At 43.1% G+C, this 17,465-nt stretch overlaps 1 protein-coding gene across 1 annotated transcript in view; it reads right to left on the bottom strand.

Moving 5' to 3' along the window:
- Positions 1 to 455: 455 nt before the first annotated feature.
- Positions 456 to 17,465, bottom strand: part of LOC126228342 (uncharacterized) — a 53,834-nt gene continuing 36,824 nt past the window's right edge. Inside the window, exon 3 of the mRNA XM_049942291.1 lies at positions 456 to 620. Within this exon, the coding sequence (XP_049798248.1) occupies positions 456 to 620 (165 nt within the window). The remainder of the gene's footprint in view (positions 621 to 17,465) is intronic.

Here is a 17,465-nt window from a genome sequence, read left to right as displayed (position 1 = left end):
CAGTCGTCATCCATTGTTTCGATGTTGTTTGCATTAGCTTACTTGATATTTCTACACTGCCTAATTGCTACATGTTTATCGTAGCGGTCGACAAATCGTGCGTAATTGGCAGTCTGTACTCGGGGCCGGTTTTTCGTGCGCCACCTTATATTATTTCACTGCGATCAGCCACATAACGCTACAGTTTGGCTAAACGAGATGTTTTGCAGAATCACGGAAATTACAAGTGTGTGAGAATTCTGTTGTGAATAAAAACTCTGTACTCCAGGGGGGAGGCAAGTACCCCCTCTTGGCGCCTTCCATCTTCAGTCACCTATGCTACTAATTTTAATTTTTTCATGAGAACCATATACCAAGCACAGTGAACGGCGAACGAGTAAAAATGAACGGTTCCCAAAAAAGAGCGATCACCAGTGAACTAGTTCCCAAGGATGAACGACTTTGTCCACCTCTAGTCAGCATGAGGCGGCGGAAGGCGGCGCCGGAGCGCTGACCCCGGCCGGCCGCCGCCACTTAGCAGCCCGGCCGCCGTGCGAAGTCGAGCGCCACGTCACCAGCGCCGCGCCTGCAGCCGCTCCCCGCTCCCCTCCCCAGCCCCCTGAGTCACCGTCCCCAGGCTGCTGGTGAAACCGAGCGCAACATCAGTCCAGAACCGGAACACGAAAATGTGTAGAGGCGAGGCGTTAAACGTGACGCGCTGGTACACGTCAGTGTCCGATAGGGGAGGCGCAGGAACGAAGCACTGAGGACACACCGGTAACCAGAGTTGCTGAAGGAATAGTCAGTCACCTTCGAGCATCGTGCTGCAGCGATAAACACCGTACGTGCAACAATGGCTGTAACGATCGTCAGTCACACAATTAACTGAACCTGGCTAAAGTCGTCTGGATAATAATACTTTACCGGATCCACAGCCGAATTTCATATTTAATGACAATAATTCGCCAAAAGGACAGTCGTAACTTGGATTAGAATTTCCTTTCCCTTTATTTTTCTCTTGTTTGGGGTTCCCTAACTCAGTCGGTAAAAACGAAACCCCTATAGCATCACACTGTTGTCTAAATGTCTAATAATTCAAAACCCACTTTTTTACAGGAAAGGATAGAAATTTGTGTCACATATTAAGGTGCACGGACCCTTGGCGATGTAACAAAGTGAAGCTGTTGAGTCAATCCGATCAAAAGATGCTGCCAATTACGTCACATATTTTGATACTCACTCATCAAAACTTACAAGGTACTTCTCGTTGACCCATAGTCATGAAACTGGGCAAGAAGTAAAGTTTTGCGCCAGAAACAAAGGAGGAAATCCCAAAATTGTTAATCTGTAAATATATCAGAAGGTGGAAAAAATTTGTTAATTTTTGTCAGTCAGTCTGCCTGTCCGTCCGTCTGTTAAGACCCCCTTTTCTCAAGATAGTGCGGACATATCAAGTTGAAGAATGAAATTTTCATTCTATAGCGGAGTGTGCGCTGATATGAAACTTCCTGGCAGATTAAAATAGTGTGCCGGACCGAGACTCGAACTCGGGACCTAACTTAGTTGGTAGAGCACTTGCCCGCGTAAGGCAATCAAAAGATACGGCCATTTATGTCATATATTTTGATAATCGAAAATTCACTTTTTAAAACCTATAGGGTATTTCCTCTTGACGCAGAACAATGAAATTTGGGAAGAAGAAATATATAGTGTAAGTAAGAAGACGAAGATAGTGATTTTGTAATTATATCACACAAAAAATGTTTCTTTTTTCACTTCAGACATTAAAGTAAAACATTCTCGGAAGTTTTGTAATCTCTGTGACTAATATCTTCCAGTATTAATGTTGATAGCAAGCAAAAATTGCTGAGACTCTCGATTCTCGGACTGGATGAGCTGTCTGGGTAGGTAGTTTGTATGGATTTTTTTTAAAGGGCAGTACTGTACAGTTTTGGCTGTGAAACAGTTTTCAAGTGTATGATACAATCTGTCAAAGTCACATATTTGGACTAAAAAAAAAAATGCTCTCCGTCGTCAGGCCACAAGTGGCCCATCGGGACCATCCGACCGCCGTGGCATCCTGAGCTAAGGATGCGAATAGGAGGGGCGTGTGGTCAGCACACCGCTCTGCCGGTCGTTACGATGGTTTTCTTTGACCGGAGCCGTTACTAATCGGTGAGCACGAGGCCGAGTGCACCCCGACATACTTGGATTACGCACTGAAGTCCTCCGTGTGGAGCAGGAACTCCAGCGTCCTGATACAAGAGAAGGCCGATGTCAGTTTGCGACACTCAGGGCATCCAGTAACAGAAGCATAATTTCAGAGAGCTTTGGAGAATATGTGATAATTCAAGGCGGAATCTATAAATAACATTCCTTCGGCATTTGTAAAATCATTGGACGAAGCGACGACTCATAGACTATTACGGATCGGTGAGACTGGAGCCATAGCATCAGATTTCAGGAAAAATGACATCCGCACAATCTCGAAGATCGCAAGGACAGCTTAACGTGGCCCTCACACAATCAGCTCAAGCGCCGATGCATCGTAGCTTCTGACGAGAATCTTACACGGAACAGTGGACAGCATAATTGAGAATCTGTTAGATGAGGATCAGTTCTGCTTTAGGGAATCTAAAGTTACCAGAAACCCAGTTCTGATGATGCGCTTCATAATGGAAACAAGATGCAAGAAAAATAAAAACACCTTTCATTGGATATGTTGACCTACTAACTGTTCGGCAATGTAAAGTGATGCAATCGGTATAAGCTATCGGGAAAAATGGGTAATATACAGTGTATACAAGAACCGAGAGGGAACAATAAAAATTGAAAACTAATAACAAAGAACTCAAATTAAAAACGGTGTAAAACATGTACGCAGTCTTTCTCTCCTACTGCTCAGAATATAAATCCAGGAAGCAATGACGGTGAAAAATGGAGGTTGAAACATTGGAGGAAAATTCAGGTTGAAACTATAACAGCGCTAGGATTCACTGACGACATTATTACCCTCAGTGAAAATGAGGAAGAATTAAAAGACATGTCGAATGGAACAGTCTAATGAGAACAGAATTTCTTTACTACCCAATTCGATTCACTGATCAGACCAAAAAACTAATGTTTAGCATTCTTGCGTAGCAGCACACTTCACAACCTTGCTGTCTATACTGTTAGTGGTCTACGTTTCGTTTTCGTAGATGGCTACATTCCTCACAAATACTTTCAGCAAAGACTTCTTGACACTTATATTTATACTAGATCTTTTTTCCAGTAATCATTGGCACTCTGTATTTTATTTATGTCCTCTTACTTCGATCATCGTCATTTATTTTAGTGCTCATACAACAAAACACATGTACTACATTTAGTATAATGTTACGTAACCTGACTGACTCAGCATCAGCTCACTTTCTCGACCAGCTTCCTTTACCCTTTTTCTACTTCCGTCGATGTTCATCTGATAACACCTTCTTTTAAGACAGTATCCACTCCTCTCAACTGCTTTTTGAAGTCCCTTGTTATCTCTACAGAATAAAAATGATACCGAGCAACCTTGAAGTTTTAATTTCTTCTCCCCAGCCTTTAATAGCGAGCGAGGTGGTGCAGTTGTCAACGTATTCGAAAGGTCGACCATTGAAATCCGCGTCAGGCCATCCAGATTTAGGTTTCCGTGGTTTCCCTAAATCGCTCCAGGAAAATGCCGGGATGGTTTCTTTGAAATGGCAAGGCCGATTTCCTTCCCTACTTTGAAACATTACGAGCGTGTGTTCTGTCTCTAATGACGTCGATGTCGTCGGGACGTTAAATCCTAATCTTCCTTCCTTACTTTTCCCAGTCTTTAATCTCTTCTCCAATACCTCCTTGGTTCCCTTCACAGCTTTTTCATTGCACTCAACTAGTGCTTCTCTTTAAGTCATTTGGTTCTTCTAACTGCAGTATGATTTCTGTACAAGTTGCTCCGTGTATCTTATGCCTGCTACCTTCCGATTCCAAAGACTCCACTGTCGTATCGTGGCATCGTCAGATTTCTAGATTACCTTTCACTATGTGTACATGAACTGCATTTGTGTAATTGTGACGAGAATGCAAACAGAGCAGAAAAACAAGTTCTTAATGAGGCGCAAGGGAGTGGCAGAATGTCGGAGATTGTCTTCAGAAGCGCCGATTGCTTTCCTGCGAAGGAAGCGGCGAATTTGGCATGAAAGAAGCGGGCGCGAGCAGAATTGCAGGTTCAGACTTGAATACGACCTTGGGAATCACGAGAAAGGATTAGCGATCCCTCGGCCGTGTTATCGCGCCGCTCGCGATAAAGCGGTTTCCAGAGAACTACCTTGAAGTGCCGCGAATCGCCGCCTACCAAAGAGCCCCGCCGCTCACCTCTCAGGCGTGCAGGACTCGTCCCGACAAGCGTAGAGCTCCCTTATCTGCTTCCTGCCGCAACGCCTGTGCTCTCTGTCACGTTACGACATCCGTCGCAAGAAGGAGGGAGTCCCTTTTGACTCAGCCCGCTGTCAATGGAGCCGAGTGTAAACAACATTAATCGCCAGCAGTTGCCCGTGCTGTGTGAGCTCGCGCCACGAACAGCTGCCTGCGGCCACATGCCGCACGTTATCTGCAAAGACGGCTCAAGGCACGCAACGGCCGGATTCCGCGCTGCTGTGATCGTAAGGTACAAGGGGCTCGGAGACCCAACTGAAGCGTCGACAATACGAAGAAAACCAGTTTCCCTACTACATCTCCATCTACATCTACATGATCAGTCTGCAGTTCGCGCTGAAGCGTTTGGCAGAGGGTTCATTGAACCACATCCAGACTACTTTTCTAGAAACCATTTGTCGCAACAAAAAAGCCTATATTTTAATGATCCGAGTTCGCAGGACACACTCTTTCCCGCCGAGCGCTTCTAGGCGCTGCAGTCTGGAACCGCGCTACCGCTACGGTCGCAGGTTCGAATCCTGCCTCGGGCATGGATGTGTGTGATGTCCTTAGGCTAGTTAGGTTTAAGTAGTTCTAAGTTCTAAGGGACTGATGACCTCAGATGTTAGGTCCCATAGTGCTCAGAGCCATTTGAACCATTTTCAACACTCTTTCCCCGCTTCCCCTTCCCTGTTTCGCGATAACAGAAAAGGATCTGCCCTTCTTTGAACGTTTCCGATGTCCGTCAATCCTATCACTGAAGGATCCCTATACAGCACTCCATCTCTCGAGAAGGGGACGGACAAACGTAAGGGGACAGTCTCTTTATCAGATTTGCTTCATCTTCGAAGTGTTCTGCCAATAAAACGCAGTCTTTGGTTTAACTTCCGCACGCATTTTCTACGTGATGGTTTCTCTTTAAGTTGTTTTAACTCTAGTACTGAGGTATTTAGTGGAACTCATAGCCTTTAAATTTGTGTATTTTATGGTATAACCGAAATTTAACGGACTCCTATTAGTGTCACGTGGATTATCTCCAGTATTCATTGTTTGGACTCAATTGCCACTTTTCGCAGGATATCGACATCTTATCTACATCACTTGGAGGTTGCATTTGATCCTCAGCTGACTTTATTACACGCTAAACGACAGCACGGGCTGCTCAGGTTGTCTCCTAAATCGTTTATGTAGATCAGAGACACTCCCTTGGAGAAGGCCAGATGTTGTTTGTATTTTACTCGACGACCTTTCGTTAGTTACTACGAACTACGTTCCTTCTGACAGGAAGTCACGAATCCAGTCGCACAACTCCGATACTCCGTAGGGGCGCAATTTGATTAGAATTTGCGTGTGGGAAATGGTGTTCACAGCTTTCTGGAAAACTAGAAACGTGGATTCAGGTTGAGATTCCCTGTCGATAGCATGTTTACTTCTTGTGAATAGAGAGCCAGTCGTGTTGCAAGACAACGATATTTCCTGAATCCGTGCCGACTGTATGTCTATAGATCGTTTCCTTCGAGGTAATTCCTAATGTTCGAATACAATATATGTTCCAAAAGCCTACTGCAAATCGAATGTAGCGATGTGAGTCTGTAATGCATAGTATTACTCCTACTTTAATTCTTCAGTATTGGTGAGACAACCACGCGGGGTAGCCGCGTGGTATTCGGTGCCTTGCCACGGTTCGCGAGGCTCCGCCCTCCGTCGGAGGTTCGAGTCCTCCCTCGGGCATGGTTGTATGTGTTGTCATTAGCGTAAGTTAGTTTAAGTTAGTTTAAGTAGTGTGTAAGCCTAGGGACCGATGACCTCAGCAGTTTACTCCCACAGGAACTTACCACAAATTTCCAAATTGGTGAAACCTGCGCAACTCTCGTTTCTTGAAGTACGGAACTTTCGTCGAGCGAGCGTTTGCATATGATTGCTAAATAGAAGCTATTAAATCAGCGTATTCCGAAAGAAAAGTAATTGGTACAAAATGTGTGTCCGAAGACTTACCTTCATTAAATGACTAGCTGTTAGCCGCTGCTTCGATCGCAAGTTTTGTTATGATGAGTGATTGTAACTAAGCTAGCAAGTTTACGAGACACCTGCGCATATAGTGGTCTATCACCAAAAGCCTCCCACGTTCGACATGTGAAGGTGAGACTCTCTGTTTGTCCTACAGCCTCTAAATGACACCGTCGTGAGTTATCAAGCGTCTTGGAAGCTGTAAGAGACGCGCGACGGTCAGCGTCTACTCTAAAATGTGACGGGTATGTATGACTGTTCTAACGCCTCTGTAGCTCTTACGGCCGCCTGGCGTTCTGTATCCAAGTTCCGGTCGACATGACATTGCTCTGAGTTTTGTTGCAGGCGAGTAACTTTCGCAGCTTAAATCAGACTTACGTTTGCGAGGCTTGTAGTAATAGCTTCAAATATGGTTCTCGGGTTTACCGTCCGATTTTCTAGTAGTATTTGCACCAAAACTGTCCAGCTTTGCTAAGTGGTGTAGGAATTCAGTAGCATGAACTACGCGAACAACAACATTGGATTTGCACTGTCGCGGAATTATCTATAGACACGAAGACTCGCAAACCATCGCACGAGCGTCGTCTGCATGCCACTCACATGTACCGTAATTATCAATTTTAATAGTGCTCAAAAAGATACAACTTTCTAAAGTATCCCATAGTCTTCCTTCAGGGTTCAAGCTATCTCCATATCAAATACCACCGGAATCGGTTCAGCGGTAGAGTCGTAAAAACGTAAATGAGTGACATACTTTCACAGTTAATAATACTGGTATTAGTTCGGATGTATCGATTAAATACGTTGAGAATTGAATAAGCATTGTATTGACTTCGTTGAATCATATTACGTAGAACATATCAACCACAGCTTTATCAGATAGCAATTATTGTTGCATGTTTCACATTATATTCTTTAAATTAACAAATATCTTTTATGAATAACATTTCAGCGGTTTACTCATGAAAACGTAACAGACGGAGTCACTTTCGCATTTATAATATTAGTATGGAAATGCGGACGCACATGGATTAAAGAAGCTGAGGATTGTATAGACGTTGTATTCTAGACGTTATTCGCGGCTGCGATCGCGTATCACTAAAATGAAATGAAATGTGTGTACGGCTTTATTCGCCGGGAGAATCTGGTTGGAATGTTCGGGAGCTTGGTTCAAACCGTCTTATTTCACGCTACCTCGGTGACTTGCACGTCGATGATGATAAAATGATGGTGACGACAACACATACATTCTGACACTTGCAGAAAAACAATCGACGTGGGCGGGAATTGAACCTGGAAAACCAAAATCGTGGAACCTCATGGCTGAGCACGTGATCACGAGCGGTTGACGCAAACATGAGCGCAACAAAAAACTTACAGCAGACGCTCAGCACCGGGCTTGTGGATGATGTTAGTAGGCCTAGGGAAGTATGGGTTAAACACGTAGAAGATTGAACAAAACATCGTATTCATTACGATGGATTGTATTATGTTGAACATATTAAACAATAAAAGTATTTTCACAAATATGGTAAAAATAAATAGGTTTTTCGAAGAGTAATTAGTGTTCCATATTTCACACTATATTGTTTAAATCAATAAATATGGTATACTACACGCTTTTTAAATTACTCTATGTTCTTCTTCAGCGCTCAAGCTATCTCCATTCCAAACTTTGTCAAAATCGATTCACCGTTTTAGTCCTGAAAGCTTGACAGACAAAGTAACTTTCGCAGTTATACCATCAATATGGAGTTCCTCCACAACTCCGAGGGGAATATTCTTCTTAGTTACTCATATTGACAGTTGTTCTTGATCCGCTTTGTGGAATGTTTACGGCATCTTCTTATGTGGTTGACTCTCCGAAAATCGTGCTTAGTAACTTCGCTTTAGCGCCACTGTCACCGATAACATTACCACTGCTATCGCACAGTGGGGCTGCTGATCATATCTTTGGGTTTTTTGTCGGATTTTACGACAGAGTTTTGTTGTAGAAACTATAAAATCTCATTTTAAAGCCCGGGCTATATTTTGATTTTTTGCAAAACGTAAACAGTCTTGAAAATTTGGTGTTGTTTTAAATCTGTCATACTTGTTGTTTTCCGAACAGTGTTGTGACCTATTTTGTCTACCATGGGTTATCTGTTCATTCTCTTATTAATTTGTTTGGTATAAATCTCTCATTTGTCGTTAATATTAACACACGGTTCATACTGGTAATATGTACAGTCATTATCTCAAAAGCAATTAACATTTTTATTGCTTTCTTCTCCTTCATCATCATCAGCATCATCATCATTATAATCATTGTAATCCGGTTCTCCTCTTTCTTCTACAAAAGTGGTTCAAATGGCTCTGAGCACTATGGGACTTAATAGCTGTGGCCTTCAGTCCCCTAGAACTTAGAACTACTTAAACCTAACTAACCTAAGGACATCACACACATCCATGCCCGAGGCAGGATTCGAACCTGCTACCGTAGCAGTCGCGCGGTTCCGGATTGAGCGCCTAGAACCGCTCGGCTCTTTCTTCTACACCTAATGCTTTAAACTTATAGGCTCTTTCGTGTTTTTCGATGAGTAGCAGTTTACTCGTGTTTGTTCAAAATGGTAGTTGCTACCACCATAGTTAGAACACAAACTCAGAATTTTCAATTCAGATCTGCCAAATGCGAAAAATTGTGGTCAAAGTTGAAAGACGTTATAGGCCGCAATCTGCACACGTATGTTCCAAGTAACGTAACATAAGACGGCATAGACCCACCCTGGTGCAACGGTACCCTTCGTAAAATTAGGCGAAAGTAGAAACTACTACGCTCTCGCTAAACAGCGGGTTGCAGGAATGCCAACAGACAAAACTTAATACCAAGTCCTGCATCTGTAAGAAGGGCCATGCGTCAAGCCTACAATAATTTCTACAGTCAGAAGTGAGCGAAATATTTATCATGTACTCCTGCTGATACGCACAGTCACGGAAGACATCCAAACCTTCCGCCGGTAGCTGCAAGGTCAGTGCGACCGATTGCTTCCCGAAACGGTCCGGATCGGATTCCAGACCGGGTCTGAGGCCTTCTATACTCGGGGAATGGGTGTTGTGTTCATATCATCACACTCGACACCCACTTTTGAGATGGCTTTATGGGCACGTCCCGAAAACCAGTAAATTAAAAAAAAAAATCTTCGATTCACTCTCTGTGTTTATTCGCGCAAGAGGATACTACCGTGCCAATGCTTGAACATCCCACATACGAATGAGTGATATCGCTATTAACAGTCTAGGTATCGAGAGATAACTGAGATTACTTAAAAGTGCACAAGCCAACAGGCCCTGTCGGTATCTAGCCCATATTTATCCAAAATCACTTCCGGAGCCAATAGCCTTGCGTGAGTATCAAAAAGGGCAAATGGTCGGGTTTACAGAATTGTAGACCAATATCGCTGACATCCGTGAATGTTCGTAGGCTTCCTCAGCAGGAGCCATTGCGGATAAAATAATTTTGTGTATTGGATCGTCACTGTAAGCCACTAAAACAACTAAATTGCTCCCTTAAGACAGCCGCAGAAAGTCTGTCGAACCGTCGGCAAATTACACTGGTGTCCAAAATTAAAGCAACAAACGGAAATTTTGCAAGGTCACTTCTATTTTGCCACAAAACTGTATAAACCGGTGATATTAAAGTAGAAACCATGTAAAGAATACAAAACGTAAACAACTGCAACATGCATAATGGTAGACAAAAAAGTTTTTCGTTTTTTACAGCTTAACCGATTTGCACGCACGTTTAGACAACTGGTTAACGTGCTCAGTATGGGGTGTGACCACCTCTGGCAGCAACACAGGCCTCAAAACGACGGCGCATGCTGTGTGCGTGATGTGACCAGTCTCATGTTGAGGCAATAACGCCCACTCTCCCTACAGAGCTGATCGCGAGTCTTGGAGAGTGGTCGGTGGATGCTGACGTGATGCAACCTGTCTCCCTACTGCATCGCAGACGTGCTCTACGGAACTCAGATCCGGAGGGCTAGCAAGCAGCATCCTGCGTGCGGTATCTTCCGTTTCCAAACCAACCACATGTGCTCTTTGAGGTCCAGCATTATCGTCGACCAGTACATCTCAGTCCACAGCACCTCGCAACAATCACAGATAAAGTCCTAAGATCTTGTCACGATACCTCACAGCAGTTAAACCTTGTCGGTTCACCCGTACAATTTCATCTAGAGCGGTTCTGTGGTAAACACAATCCCTGCCCACACCATTAGGAATCCTCCTCGATATAGGTCTCTTTCCAGAATGTTTGGGTCCCAAAATCGTGTTCCACGTTCCCTCCAGAAGAAAATTCCTTCAGAACACCGGATCCTTCTACACACAGTTTGCCTCGATACAACACGTCCAGTGGATGTTGCGAGCTCACGTGCAAGTTACCGTGCAGTACTAAGGTGGTACTGCCGTGCCCTTACAGCCAAATAACTGTCTTCTTTTCTAAAGTCACTTGTGGTCGGCTCCGCTCTCGTCTTCGGGATACAGTTTCGGTCTGTATACACCGTCGCCACATTTATCGATTCACGTTATGCCATCGGCCCACATCAGTTTCCGAGTGCCCTGCTTCCTTTCTTTCCCTGGCCCTCCACCGCAGGGAGTCTGGTTGCAGTCTTCTCTGTGCCATACTGCACTGTCTGTGACTGTACACAGCGATTGTGGATGTGGGACTTGTGGTATCGATAGCTACGATGCCACAGTGAAGGTAAAAGTTCTTAGGTTGGCACTACGACACCGACTCTGACGACAGCGCCCTGTAGCCGGCGCTGTCCAGCTCTACGAGCGGCGCAGATTCAGCCAATTTGATTCCGAGTAGACGACCAAGCAACATTGTTTCTATTTCATAGTGGGCGAGCCAGCACAGATTTTGCCTTTGTAACTTCTAGCCGATGTTAGATTTGATTAATGTACAGCTTCGTATCTACGTGCTCGTCTCATCCAAAGTTCAGTTACAATTCTTCCTATAGTAAAGGTGCTTTAAATTTACACGCAGTACTGAAGTACTTTTCCTGCTCATACTCGCGTCCTTCACTCTCGGCCTATTTTGCAGAAGCAGTTCACAGGAGCAGACCCTCGCGCCGCCCACCAGGCGGGGTACAAAAGGACTACCCGGCAAACACTACGTCGTTTCATAGCTGCCCTGAGGTCGTCGTTGCATGGTTGCTCGTTGACTGGAACGCCATCTTCCGTGCAGAACACGATCGTACGGACATCTGGTTGACAGTTTGGACGATTATATCGTGAATTACACAGGACGGGGAAATAGCGGTTTCTTGCTTTAGTTTTGGACGCAAGTATAGTTGTTTCAGTAGTTTACAACGACGCAGTTCAATACCCAGAATTATTTTACCCAAATCATTGACTTTCGTGTGTTGCACTGTCCTAAGCTCAAATATTATAACGATCCTTGAGGGAAATTATTTTCTTTCAAAGAATTAGCTCGCTTCAGCAAAAACTACTCGTGTGAAACACAGCTTGCTTTATTCGTCCATAACATGTTTTAGACATTAAATGCTGGTTGAAAGGGAACTTAGTCAGGGCCCTTTCGTCAATTACTTGCCAGAAATATGTTACATAGTTTAGTTACACTGAAAGGGTACAGTACCGCCCGACATTGAAAATAGGTACAACATACTTCATTATTTTTGTCAGAACAACACTTTTTTTTGTAAAATAACTCAATTTCAATTAATACAGCGAAGCCGGATACCAGTGTGGGAAAGAATGACAATTTATTTATTTAATTGATCACATGTGCACTCCCACAAAATAAATCCCTACATCCAGTTTGGTGAGATCTGTGAAATGAATGAATGTATGGTCGTCTGCTAACCGCAGATAGTGAATGTGAATATATGATCATCTTTGAGACGATCCTTTGGCCACCTTTGGTGGGACCAGAGAGATGAAATTTACCTGAGCTTTGAGCGCCTGAAATGTGGCTGACCAATACGGTAGCAAGGTGCTCCCCCACTTCGACAGAGGTGTGAGAGGACCTAGAGAACGGCCATGTTTCAGCACTCTGCCGCTGGATCTTGTGCTGTTAAGACCTTTTTTAGTTGTGCACCGTAATGACAAAAGAGTGGAGACATGGTATGCATGTGGAATATTTAAGAGTAGTTTGGCTGGCTCAAATGGCTCTGAGCACTATGGGACTTAACATCTATGGTCATCAGTCCCCTAGAACTTAGAACTACTTAAACCTAACTAACCTAAGGACAGCACACAACACCCAGCCATCACGAGGCAGAGAAAATCCCTGACCCCGCCGGGAATCGAACCCGGGAACCCGGGCGTGGTAAGCGAGAACGCTACCGCACGACCACGAGATGTGGGCTAAGAGTAGTTTGAAATAATAATTTCTCTATTTCAGGAACTTTTGTGGGGAGAATTAAATGTCAGGCAGGTAATATTAATGGGATTGTAGTAATCTTCGGAAGTGACCAACGGTCACAATGAAACCACGTGTAGCAATAAGTTGAAATACTTCCGTGTGTTTAAGTTAAGCTGTATTACTAGCATGTGTACAATAAGTTGAAATATTTAAGAAATAGCGTGTGTACCATAAGTTGAAATATTTAAGAAATGGCGTGTGCAGGACTTGAAATTAGAGACGAGTACTTCCACGTGGTGAGTACTGTGTGAGTCTGAAACTGTGTATGAGACAAAAGATAAAGAGAAATACTCGTCCATGGTATCAGTTGAGGACTCGCGTGTGTGATGAATACGTTCTTAATATTACTTTGCGTGATATGATTCCGTGTGACGCTAGATTCAAACTCTGAGAGAGAAGCAAGGTGAGTCGGCCGTCTATCCAGCAACGCCACTTGGCTTGCATTGCACAGGAAGACGTGCAAATATCTCCAGAGTTCATAATAGGAAAGTAGAATTACAAAGTGGGGCAGTGGCGTGTGAAACTGGGATAAATACTAATTGAAGTTGGAAAGCTGAAAGTGATAATGTTGTGACTATTTAGTGTTTTGTATTTCATGTCGTAGTGTGGTGTATGTCATGTAATTTGGGTATGTGTGGTTTGCATGGGAGAGTAGCAAGGTAGTTTCAAAAGATTAGTGGGTTATGCTTGTTCCTTCTGTACTGCTCGGTCTGGAGGATAGTTTCGTGATGATGATTGTGAGAGTCGAAGTGTGAGAAATAATAAAAGATCCACCATCCTATCCAGAAAGTGCACTGTAGCGTTAAATAATTACGAGACCATAATATAGAGATTCACCAATGTAAAGCCATGCCCACTGGGCGGAATTTCTCATGTGTTATTGTTGTAGGTTATAGAATTTGTGTGTTTAGGTTAGAGAATTTATCGGAATAAATAAGATAGTGAAGAGAAAAAGATTGGTGGACTTTTCCTTCGAATTGTATGTTGTCATAATGTCCCGAATTTATAATGTGTGCGCCATTCATATTCAGTGCGGTGGCCACGTGTTGACGAAATCCGTGAAATAAAAGACAAAAAGAAAATGTGGTATTGCCAGTGCGTAGTGTACAGTCAGAGTTCTGTAAATTACTGATAGTCAGATGCGTGTTTCCGTTGCGTATTAATCATATAGGAGGTTAACTTGTAACTTAAGTGTGAGTACTAGAGTTCATGTTACTCGATAGATAAGAATGAATCCACTCGCTTGGCAGACCACTCATCTTGCAGGCCTGACTGCTTGATGCCACAGTATGAGCAAGGCATGTGGGTGCCTCTCATAATTTCGACCCTGCCAGGATATTTTTCCAGGATTCTGCTGATAGGGTTTGCTGTTAAGATTTTTTTAATGGAATGTATTGTGATAGCGCTAAGAAGTAATTTTTGCTTTGTTTGCAATTTCTTTCTGGATTGGTGAGGATCTTTTATTTTTTTTATGTAATTAATCGCTACATCGTCCAAGGCTGGAAGATCGTTGCATAATTTTTTTTGCGTAATGTCCGTAGTAACTAGGTCGCAGTCGAAAAGTGTAGTCACCATGGAGAATAGTGATTCTGGCGTGAACATAGCAGTGCAGCAAGAAGTAGCTGTTGACCACGGGCTAATGAGCGGGAACGGCAAACACTCGGAAGGGGCTGAATTGTTCTGTGGACCGCTGCTAGGTGATCCTTTGGGCGGGCTTTGTTTACAATCGGGGGCTTTTCCTGACGACGCGGGCGAGCCGGGACTAGGTCAGGTATGCAGTGAAAGTGCAGCTACCCTTAGCAAAGCTACGGTTTCTCAGGCGAACGAGGTGAGCGCACCGAAAGTAGCATATGACAGTGTGCTACTGCAGTTTTTACAGAGGATGGATAGAGATAATAAGGAGAGAGATAGGGAGAATAAGGAAAGATTTGAAGCAGATATGGAAAGATTGGAAGCGATGAATAAAGATAATAAGGAAAGGTTAGAAGTGATGAATGAAGATAATAAGGAAAGATTAGAAGCGATGAATAGAGATAATAAGGAGAGAGATAGGGAGGATAAGGAAAGATTGGAAGCAAATAAGGAAAGATTGGAGGATAAGGGAAATAAAGAGGCAATGAGGAAGCTACACACAGTTATCGATGAGCGTCTGCCCGTGGTTAATAATCGATTGAAGCAAGTATGTGACGCCATGAAAGAAAAAGCCAATAATTTGGAGGTACGAGTATTTGCAATAGAGAGTGATACTACTGAACGTAGTGACGTGTTGCCAGATGAGCGAATGAAAGAGATAGTGGTCAGAAAGAATACGATTAGTGCAGAGGTAGAAAAGGTCAGTATAAGAGGCGAGACAGGCTCTGACAGCAGGTAGCGAGAGGTTTATGCCAACCAGGGGGAGATACAATCGCTATTACAGCTTAAAGAGGCGCAATTAGAAATAAGTAGGAAACAAAGTGAAGAACTAGCACAGTTGCAATTACCGTGCAGTAGCGAAGGTGACACACCACCAGGTAGATTGCAGAGGGAGAGTAAGATAAATTCAAAAAACGAAAATAGGCAGAAAGAGGAAGACGAATTCACAGAGTCAGAAGAACGGTTGTGTTGGATAAAACAGGTGGCAAACCCAACTGGGTATAGTCCAAGGCTGTCTCAATTTCAAGATTCATTACCTTCATCGTGGGGACCGCTCCTCAAAATGAAGTTTGTGTGTAATCATTTGAGGGACGAGGCTAGAGCGAAAATGCAGGAAGTTATTAAAGACTGTAGTAGCTACAAGATATTTTGTGACAAGTTTTTAAATGAATTCTGGTCGAAAAGTAAGCAGGACCAGGTTAAGCAAAGCATATTGATGATGCCAAATTGTAACGAAGGTAGTATAAGAGATCCAGTGTCGTGCTATCAGGAAATGCTGAGACGAAATAGGTATTTGGATGTGCCATACGAACCTGGGGAGTTCATTAGGATCTGTATAACAAAGCTGCCAGTGAAATTGCGCAGAGATATAGTGGTAGCAGGCAGAGACGTAGACGATTCTGCGTCATTTGAACAATTGTCACAGGAACTGGGTAATGAGAGCAACATTGTGAACGGAGACACGACTCATATGTCACATAGTGTCGAGGATAGGAACGGCAGAAACTATTAGAATGACAGGAGAGCATGGAATCCTGGCATTTCATTCATGTCATAATGGATTGAAGGATAGGAGAAACTAATCCAACATATCGGCCCTTAGCATCTTGCCTTAAAACACATGCAGCTGGCACTGAAAATTGTCTATGTAGCAGACATACTCTACTAATATGTAGGAATGCAAATACCATACTTCTGATCAGAGAATAAAACACCAGTAATGGCATCTGTTGGGCTGGTCTCTCAGAGCAAAATTTGCAAATTTTTATTTCGAACAGTAAAGTAAAAGAACTGTTTCTTCAAAGAAACCAGTTGCTAAAATGTTATGTAATAATGCCAATGTGTCCAGTTTAATTGGTGTGATTTGACTATTGCAGGTACTTAACACGTAATATAAAAAGTAAACATTGTGATCTGTATGGAATAGGGTACGTTTACACTGCTGTTACAGGTAACAACAGTAATGTGATCGAAGTATTTAAATTAGACGCTATCTGATATATAGTATGTCATTGTCGTGGTGACAGTTATAATGAGGTGCTGTGTATGGTTGTTCGGAATCTGGTGTTAGGGAAAGAGGCCACTAGCACCTAAGTTTCTAACACTTGGGCTGCCCATTTCTCCCAGCTTGTATTCTCTGCACACATTTAATTTTCATGTAAGCACAGATTCCTAACTAGCAAATTTTTTACTGTGTATAGTGGACCAATCAGAGTGAGGCGGATTGTCCAGGAATATGCTGTACTGATTGAGACGATCAAGGGAAAACAATCTCGTGGGCTTCATCACATTTCTAACATCAAATTATGGAAAAGTTAAGGATAGATCGAAAGTAGGCAATTTATGGTACATAGTCAGTGTATTTATTTGTGGTGTGTAACGTTCTGCAGGGGCAAAACGAACATAAGAATTTTCAGGCGGGATGTCAGGAAGTGTGACGGAATAAACTGGTCGAATGAGTCATGAACAGGAGTCGACAGAGTGGTGTATGTACGTATTTTTTTTTCATATGCATAAGGATCAAACAGAAACGACGTGATGATTAATGATTGGATAAAGATGGTAGATAGAGAAGCTACGTGATAAATAGTAGTGGATAAAGGTGATATTTAAGGAGAGAAGCGACGTGAAGCAGTGTGATTAATAAAGAGAGATTCTACGTGATGAAACAGTGGTAAATAAAGGTGAGTAGAATTAATAATGTTGAGATGTCTTAGATGTATGTTACAGAGAGGCCTGTGTATGCTGCAATAGAGATTGATGCCAATGGCGAAGGAAGACCAGGAAATGATGGAGTAATGGACGGACGGAGAGCCTAAATACGAATGAAGAGATGAGGACAACTGCACAATGTGAAAGTACATAAAGGGAGTATGAGATCCAGATGGTGAACTTTGTGGAATACTGACGTTGGATGTAATATAAGTGTAAATCTAATTCTTACCATAAGATTTGCAACTTGGCAAAAACAATTTTGTTGTTGTTGTTGAAGCCTGGT

The sequence above is a fragment of the Schistocerca nitens genome, unplaced genomic scaffold (assembly GCF_023898315.1).
Source record: "Schistocerca nitens isolate TAMUIC-IGC-003100 unplaced genomic scaffold, iqSchNite1.1 HiC_scaffold_363, whole genome shotgun sequence".
Taxonomy (NCBI): Eukaryota; Metazoa; Arthropoda; class Insecta; order Orthoptera; family Acrididae; genus Schistocerca; species Schistocerca nitens.
This window is presented reverse-complemented; position numbering and strand designations above follow the sequence as displayed.